Genomic DNA, 9,629 nt, shown 5'->3' with positions numbered 1-9,629 from the left:
CCGCGACATTCTAGGACCATTAGATCGATACGATCACCCCTGGGGAAAAAAATAAACACGCATCCGTGTTCTTTCTTCTGGCAAAAAATACAAAATTCCACATTTTTGCAGATAGGAGCTTGAAACTTCTATAGTAAGGTTCTCTGATACGCTGAATCTGATGGTGTGATTTTTATAACAGTTCTGTGACGTTTAGAGGGTTTTTCCCTCTTTTTTAAAAAAATTAGGCAAATTTTCTCTGGTGCGTAACTTTGGAAGGGTAAGACTTGATCTCTTGATGAAACTTAATTAAATCTACATTTTTGAAATCAGCATAAAAATCTGGTTCTTTTGATGTATCTATTGGTATCAACATTCCGTTTTTTAGAGTTTTGGTTACTATTGAGCCGGGTCGCTTCTTACTTACAGTTCATTACCACGAACTGTTTGATGACTATTTTCTGTGCAACCTTAAGACAAGGAGCAGAAAAGCAGATTTGAAAGACGTAACAAGTCATTTCCCGTATATAAAAATATCAGCTATAAGAAGTGTGAACGCAACGACCGCGTATAGCTTTTTAAAAACGAAGTAAGTTTACTAAATTAAAATCATAAATTGCTGCTTGGTACAATTTCAAAATAAGTCTACTAAAAAAATTGTAGGATTCATCGACTAATATTCCTCTGAAGAATACTTGAAAAAATTGTAAAAGAAGGTTAACAACGAAAGGAGGAAGGAAACGAAGGAAAGAAGAAAAAACGGAAGGAAAGGAACGAAGGAAAGAAGGTTAATATAAAAGAAGGTATTAAACGCTAAAAAGAACGATGAATTCATTGATGAATTCATTTATTGATTCAAATATTAACCAAAAAAATATGACTGAGTTGTTGATTTCAAGGTATTCAACAAACATGAAATACACCAACTATGACTTTCTAATAAAGACTTTCTCTCTTTTTAGAACTGGGATCAGTAATATAAATATTTTTTGTTTATTCCAGTTGTCTAAGGCAAATCCCTCTGATACAAAAAGGCATCAGTTGAGATAATACTAGAATCCTCATTTTGTATTCGTTGATTATATACACGACTGAACATTCCTAACCACGAGAACAATAGGACTTTCTCTGAGACTAAGCATCTATAAAAGATCAGAAGGGGAGAGTTGTATGACCAATTTATATTCGGGAAAGGCTTTCTTCGTTTGATCATACAGAAAGCAATGATGAGACGTTGATCCCTAATTTGGGAGAAAGACAGAGCGTGCAGAAAAGGGTATTGTTGATTCTTAGATAAGTAAATCCAAAAGCCGTGCTGTGTGAAAGCAGTGAAGGGGCTAGAACAAATATACATCAGTTGAGTAAATACGATAGGTGTTTTGGAATCCTCTCCTGAGAATCTGTGTTTGCTTTCAATCCGTCAAATATAGATGCTCCTAGATGGCATTGTATCTGTAGTTAAGTGAGAAAAATACACTTCTCGTGTGAATTTTAAACGGCATTCCTTAGAAGTTAATTGAATTAAAAAAAAATTCAAGGAGCAAAATCCAAACTTAAAACGAACATAAATTATTATGTTAATGAGGGGGTTGACCCTTCCTCAATACCTCGCTCTTTACTCTGAAATTTGACTTTTTGTCTCAATTCTTTAAGAACGACTCCTTAAACACAAGGGCCGTATGATTAAAATAATAATATTTTTTCAAAGTTCTAAAAGAAAATTTAGCGTAAAGATCGAGGAATTAAGGAGGGTAAACTCCTTGATATCTCGAATGTGTAGTATGTAATTATTACGTATATCCTCAAATGCGTAATTATTTCTGTTTATTTTAAGTTTTGATGTTGCTCCTTACTTGTAGTTGAAAAAAACGTGTTTATCTCATTTAATTTCTGATCGTTTTTAAATAATGCTGGGGAATCCAGCGTTTCCTCCATAGACAATTCCTTCCCTCCACAGAAAATACCTCCATGGAAAGTTCCTACAACGTAAAATATCCCCGCCGAAAAATTTCCCCCAAAACAATTCCATTGTAGCTGAAAATTCCCCCGGAAAATTTCTTGCGGATGATTTCAGCTGAAAATTTTTCTTAGCAAACTTTCATTTGAAAATTATTTTTATTTCTGACTGTTTTTAAAGTCATGTCGGAAATCCCTACCCCTCCGTGGAAACTTCTTCCCGCTAATACTCCCTCCCCCAGCCTGCAAAAAAGTTACCCCCACAGAAAATTCTCCCTTTACAACAGAAAGACACTTTAGACAATTCCAACTCTTCCCCCTCCCCCCCCCCTCGACAATTCCCCTTGACACCTCTTCATGTAAAATAGAATCCGCAAACAGAAAGTAAGACAAATAAAAAGAATTTCGCATAGGAATTCTGACAAACCTTCCACTGTAAAATTCCCCTGAAAAATTCAACCCCCCCCCCAAAAAAAAATCCCTTTCCACGGAAAAATTCTCCCGTGTAAAATCCCCCCAGGAACCAATTTATCTATTGCCCCCCCCCCCGAAAAAAATGTATACTTCCGAATAACAAATAAACCATATAAACCATTGGATTGTTTCATAACTTACAGACCTTTCCGCAGGGGCTTCGGGGTTGTTTTATCCCTAAAGACATAGGTGTTGGAGTTTTTAATTATGCTGAACAAGATGGCTGTTTTGAAATTTTGATCAGATGACTTTGAGGAAAAAGAGGTGGGAGGGAGGCTAGTTGCCCTCCAATCTTTTTGGTCACTTAAAAAGGGCACTAGAGCTTTTAATTTCCGAACCTATTTTGATATTTTGCAACCTTGATCACAACCTTGCATCCAGTTGTATTTTGATTAAGTTCAATATCCCCGTCAAAATTTTCTGGAAGTTTTAACTTAATACTAATCTTAGTCGTCCCTTAGATACTCCAGCTACGTCCACAGGCAACTGGGATGCTCACACGGTCGGTTAAGTTCATCATTCCCCTAAACATTCTTTGAAGTTTTTTACCCGATTTTCTTACCTAACTCTTCTTGAAAACATGGAAGATATGCCATTTTGACACCCTAGATGCATATAGTGTTTTGTGACTTTGTTTAGCATCCTCCTTAGCATTCCCTGAAAGATTCACCTTAATACCCATAGCTGTTGATGAACCTATTATCTTTTGATTTATTGCAATATCCCATCCAATATTCCCAAAAATTTTCAACCTAACAATCTAGCCTGTTTGGCAACCTAGATGTGGTGCCATTTTGACAAGCAGGATGCACTTCAAATTTTTGATTTAGTTCAATAGTTCTCGTTGTAATAGCAGAACTAACACTAGTATTTGGTCTCAATCGCATTAGCAGCCCTAGCAGTAGCATTCATAGTCGTTAGCATTAGCAATCGCAGTCACAAGTTGTAACATTCGCAAGCAGTCGCAGTCACATGTGTAAGTGCTTACATTGGAAAGTATTCACAGGGATAAGTAGTCGTAGATGCAAGTAGTCATACGCCTAAGTAGTCACGGTCATAAATTGTTACAGACATAATCAGTTGCAGTCGCAGTCGCAAGTTGACGTAGTCACAAAAAGTCACAGTCTCGATCACAAGTAGTCTTAGTTTCAGTCGGAGTTATAAATAGCCACATTCCCTTACTAGTGACTGCTACTACTTGCTTGGCAAAGTCACAAGTAGTCACAGTCACTAGTAGTTAAAATCTTGAGTACTATCAGTAACGGTCATAAATGCAAGTAGTCATAGTCGGGTCCAAAACAGTTGCAGTCGTAAGCAGTTGCAATCTCAGTCGCGTTCCGAAGTAACTGCAGTAGCAGCGGCAAATAATCGCAGTGACAAGTAGTTGTAGTCTCAGTCCCAAGTTGTCGTAGTTGAAGCCGCAAGTAGTAATAGCTGCAAGTAGTCATGCTAAAAGTTGTGAATAGTCGTAGTCACAGTTAGTCAAGAGTCACAGTTGCAGTCACAGTGTCTACAGCAATAATGGCCCTGAAAGTTTCAAGTTAATGCCCTTAGGTGCTCCTCAGATTTTGTAGATGCGTCATTTTTATAACCTGGATGTATATAGCGTCTTTTGAGGTGGTTTAAGATCACCCTCAACAATCCATGAAATTTCACCTTATTACCCTTAGCCTTTTTGGACACCGCCAGGATCAAATATCCCCCCTTTTCCAACAATAAATCCTGTATGTAAATAATGAGAAAATTGCATAAATTATTCCATAATTTTTCAGTGTTGATAGGGGTATCTAAAATGAACAGAATCGGAAGCCTTTGTCATCCAAGCACTTTTCAACATCCCCTTCAATATGCCCTGAATTTCAAATTAATACCCCCAGCCGCTAGATATTGCTTATACGCCCTTTCGACACCATGCATATAGTATTTTGATCATGTTTGACATACCCCTCAACATTTCCTGAACGTTTCACCTTAATACCCTAAGCCTTTTTGAAGACCCAGAATCAAACCCGCCGTTTTTTTACCAAAGACAAGCATTGTATATATACATTGAGCAGATTGCTTATACTTACAGCCCTTGCCCCAGGGGCTGCAGGAGTTTCTGTCATCCCTAGAGGCATAGTTATTTGAGCTTTAGTTTGACAAGATAACAATTTACAAATTTGAAGTGGACGTCCTACCCATCAAAAGTTACGCGCCTGAGAAAATTTGGCTGATTTTCGAAAAATGGGGGGAAGACCCCCTAAAAGTTATAGAACCTTAATGAAAATCACAGCATCAGATTCAGCATATCAGAGAACTCTACTGTAGAGGTTTCAAGCTCCTATTTGCAAAAATGTGGAATTTTGCATTTTTTGTCAGAAGAAAGATCTACTATATGTTAACATTGCGTAAAGTTCATAACTTCCAGCCCTCCCCCTGGGGGCTTCGAGAATTAAGTCATCCTAAAAGACATAGTTACAATATTTTCGACCATGCTGAACAAAATGGCTATCTCAAAATTTTGATCGGGTGACTTTGGGAAAAAAATGAGGGTGGGAGGGGGCCTTGTTGCCCTCCATTTTTTTTGGTCACTTAAAAAGGGCACTAGAACTTTTAATTTCCGCTCCAATGAGCCCTCCCACGATATTCTAGGACCACTGGGTCGATACGATCACCCCTGGGGAAAAGAAACAAAAACAAACAAAACAACAAATAAACGCGCATCCGTGATCTTTCTTCTGGAAAAAAACTTTTAGGGGGTCTTTACCCCTTTTTTCCAAAATCAGCCAAATTTTCTCAGGCACGTAACTTTTGATAGGTAAGATTGAACTTGATAAAATTTATCTATTTGAAATCAGAATTAAAATCTGATTCTTTTGATGTATCTATTGGTATCAAAATTCTGTTTTTTAGAGTTTCGGTTACCATTGAGCCGGGTCGCTCCTTACTTACAGTTCGTTACCACGAACTGTTTGATACTGGCGTTTTCAGGGAGGATTTCTGCTGGTAGTGGGGGGTGGGTGGGTCGGGGTTATGTAGGAGGATCTTTCCATGAAGGAAATTTTCATGGGGGAAGGGACATTACTATGAAGGGGACGCCGGATTTCCCAGCATTATTTAAAAAAAGATCGGAAATTAAATATAAAAAAAACAAGTTTTTAAACTGCAACAGCAGCAACATCAAAACTTAAAACGAACAGAAAATATTACATGTATGATTGGGTTCACCCCCTAGTCAATACCTCAAAGATTTTTTAGTACTTTCATTAGAGCTACTTATTCTATTTAACGGCCTTTGTGATTAAGCGGTCATTTTTAAAGAATTGGAACAAAATTTGAACTTTAGCTTAAAGAGCAAGGTATTGACTAGGGAGCGAACCCCCTAATATACGTATTAAAAATATATGAATATAGAAGTTCGTTACGTTAGTTAATTCGTAAGCTACGTATATTTATTACTAATAAAAACGTTCGTAAATAAAACTAAACAAGTTTCGAGAAAGCCCTTTAAGCAAATAAAAGTAAATTAATATGCAAATTTTATTTTAATTATTCATGTACGGTGAGCCAAGATCAAAACCTGAATTAATTCAAAAACGTTCAAAAATTAGATAAAAAGAACAAGTTTTTTTTATTGAAAGTAAGGAACAACGTTAAAAATTAAAACGAACAGAAATTATTCCGTATATGAAAGGGGTTGTCCCCTCCTCAACGCCTCGCTCTTTACGCTAAACTTTTTTATTGTAAAAAAATAGAGTTGTGAGAAAGTCAAACTTCAGCGTAAAGAGTGAGGCGTTGTGGAGGGGACAGCCCCTTTCATATACGGAGTAATTTCTGTTCGTTTTATGTTTTAACGTCGTTCCTTACTTTCAGCTAAAAAAACATGTTTTTTTATTTAATGTACAACTTAAACCCGTTCGTGAGCCGGCAATTGAAACGTCAAATTTTCTTACGTCCATGTGCCATCAATGGCTGTGGAAAATCTTTATCCTTTCTTGGGTCGTTGAAATACTTGCTTACGACGTGGTAATCTCGAATTAAAATTTCAAAGTTGTAGCTTCGTTGTAATAACGCTAATTTTTATTAATATATATAGTTGGATGATATCCACAAGTATCGTAGATAGACATGAGGAAAGAATAGTAGGGACTTATTAAAAAAAAATATATAGTTCATTTATTTGGTTCAGTTTCTCCAAACCATTTTTTTAGCATAATAAAGCAGACTAGCTCATATTCGATTGTGATAAAATCACAGTTGAGTATTGTAGACATACTTTAGTAGACATTCCGTATAATGTGCATGTTAAACCCGTTCGTGACTTTGGTCCACCTTGTAGATCAAGCTATGGTGAAAGGATGGGCTTAAAGTCACGAATGGGTTTAATATTTAATATTCTCTTTCAATTATTTTTCGAATTTTCAATGTCAAGTATTGAAATACGTGTTCATTACATACAGTTACACCTATTGGATACATCTATTATATGCCCAGGGTTTCTCCTTTATTTCCTCTTCTTTCTTTGTCCGACGATTTTGTCATTGCCCAAATCTCTATCACCCAAGCGTAAAGAAGCATAAGATATAGAATCGATAAAATATATTTGTATAGTATTTTTCTTATGATGTTAACTTCTTTTTGTTGTTTTATATTCATTAATGTAAGATTTAAAAATACGCTAACTTTGACATAAATTTTCTAGTCGGACAATACTTACAAATCCGGATGTAATCGCTAAAAGTTCGTGGTTTTCTCTTCTACAGAACGACTTTTGGGGCACTTCACTTCAACACAAAGGATCTCACGGATCCTATAGACCTGTTACAGTAGCGACCTTCAGATTAACAGCTTTTGCTTGTAAGTTTTTCTTATGCATTATTTTTACTATATTAAGTTGATTACGAGTTTATTTTTGACCTTTCACAGTTCGGTGGTGGTAGCGGAATGGATTGGCTTCTGCTTGGCAATACGAGGACCGCGGTTCGATCCCAGCTGCCGCAACACTGGGCGAAAGGCTTACTACCTGTACTTGTAAAAAGACCTGGCAATTGAAACGTCGACAATTGATGGCGTTTTATGTGCCATCAATGGCCCTGGGAGATCTTTATTGTTAGTTCAGTGGTTGAAATACTCGCTTACGAAATGGTGTGCTCGGTTTGGAATCTCTGAGTGGTATCACTGCTTATCTAATATAAATATCATCCAATAACTTTAAACATAATTATCTGGTGCAATAATTCTAATTATTATTCAGTGATTATAATTGGGTAACAGTGGCAAGTTTTATAATTAGTAAATTTAAAAAAAAATGAAACAAGCTGTTTTGTTCAGTACAAAAAAAAATGTGATTTCTAAGCATTCCAAATTACTTTAAATAAGCTGAAACCTATTTGATAAATTCCATCTCCAGAATAATCACCTTGCTCCTCTCTCTCCCTCAGGAAAAAATAATAATAAATGCCCAGGCATCTGCATGTCCATATCAATTAATTGACCCAATAACGGTACTAGCAGTAGAGAGGCCTCATGAGCTCGTGACAGAACCACGTGGTTTATGGTTTTTGTCAGTGAGAATTTGAAAAAACAGGAACTTTCTCACATTTTTGTATGTTTATATGGTTTTTGTCAGTGATAATTTGAAAAAACAGGAACTTTCTCACATTTTTGTATGTTTTTATGGTTTTTGTCAGTGAGAATTTGAAAAAACAGGAACTTTCTCACATTTATGTCTGTTTTCTTGGATGGTTATGTGTGTTGGTCGATTTATTTGATGTTTTTCATGGATGGCTATGGATGATTTAATGGTTTTTGTCAGTGAGAATGAAAAAACAGGAACTTTGTCACATTTATGTCTGTTTTTATGGATTTTCTTAGTGAGACTGAAAAAACAGGAACTTTGTCCCGTTCATGGTTTATTGAGTCTAATGGGGGCAGGTCAATGACACTTCCTTCATGTTGTTGCTCTCAGCAAATGTTATGATCCAGAAATAGTATTTGATGTTGTTGCTCGAGCCAAATGTTATGAGTTTCCAGGAAACCGTTAGATCACGTGTTTCCTTCTCAGCCAATCAGAGGTCTTGCTTACACAACAATTCGACCTTGAGATTTCTCATATAGCGGGCATAAAATGTGATTCAATTATCAGAAAGTATTTTGATACAATGGATAAATTTGATGAATTAGAAGCCATGGCAACTTCAATTTACCATGTAAGCTCCGTTTTTAATTTTCAAAATAAAATTATTTTCCTTGGTCACCCTCCAGTATATTTAGGTAAGTACCCCCCACCCCACTCTAATACAAACATCACTTTGCAATCTTTATACTCGATGGAAAACGTAAAATATATTCTTTTACCCTCGAAACCTACCCCCCCCCTCAATTGTTTTACAACCAAATTTTCGCAAAAAGAAATAATTCTCATTTCGTTAAATTCCTTCCTTCTATATTTCCAGCTAAAGCGACCACTGACTTCTCTCAATTTTTAATGAAAATGCCGTTCTGTTTTGACACAAGACTCCAGTGCGTGGTTAAAATTAGCAGTCACCCTTTCCATCTGTGTTTACAAACGCGGCAGCCAAAGTCAAAAGGAACTGTTTCTCCGTCAAAATTAAAACACTTTGAGGCAATTGTAATAATTAGGCGCAGACGCAATGCGCTATTTTGGAGAAGTGAAACAGATTATTTTCAAGCTTTCTTTCGATAAAGTTTCTTTTATATTCCCGGGAGGGGAGCGTGAATCCAGGATTTTTGCTGGGTAGGGGGTTAGCACTTTTAATAGTGACAAAATAGAAATGAAAGATTGTTTTTACTTCAGTGTCTAACCATTTCTCTTCGAAATTTAGCGATTTTAGCTATAACAATTTTCCTATATTTAGGGGAGGGAGCATGAATCCGTGATTTTTGTTGGGGAATGGGTTAACGCTTTAAATGGTGACAAAATAGAAATGAAAGATTGTTTTTATCATAATTGTTTTCTACTTCATTGTGCGAACCATTTCTCTTTGACATTTTAGCGATTTTAACTATAGCATTTGAATAAAAGGTAGTAAGATATATTCGTTATTGATCTGGCATGCGCTTGAATAAAAAACTGAACGTTCGTATAATAATGCTTTAAGTTATTTCTGAGAAAAGTTGAATCTATTATAATCAAACTATGATTTTCAGAGTTTAGGTTGCTTTTGACAAAGATTTCTCTTTACATACGTCAAATTTCCATATGGTGATTGATCCAT

The 9,629-nt window shown here is 36.1% G+C and overlaps 1 protein-coding gene across 1 annotated transcript in view; it reads left to right on the top strand.

Annotated features, from left to right (window-relative positions):
• Positions 1–6,289: 6,289 nt before the first annotated feature.
• LOC148954821 (protein O-mannosyl-transferase TMTC2-like) overlaps positions 6,290–9,629 on the top strand; it is a 261,000-nt gene continuing 257,660 nt past the window's right edge. Inside the window, exons 1-2 of the mRNA XM_089105236.1 lie at positions 6,290–6,417; positions 7,094–7,248. Of these exons, the coding sequence (XP_088961362.1) occupies positions 6,290–6,417; positions 7,094–7,248 (283 nt within the window). The remainder of the gene's footprint in view (positions 6,418–7,093; positions 7,249–9,629) is intronic.

The sequence above is a fragment of the Artemia sp. Qi Xiang Cuo genome, chromosome 2 (assembly GCF_049724085.1).
Source record: "Artemia sp. Qi Xiang Cuo chromosome 2, ASM4972408v1, whole genome shotgun sequence".
NCBI lineage: Eukaryota > Metazoa > Arthropoda > Branchiopoda > Anostraca > Artemiidae > Artemia > Artemia sp. Qi Xiang Cuo.
The sequence above is the reverse complement of the archived record's forward strand: the minus strand, read 5'-3'. Positions and strand labels throughout refer to the sequence as shown.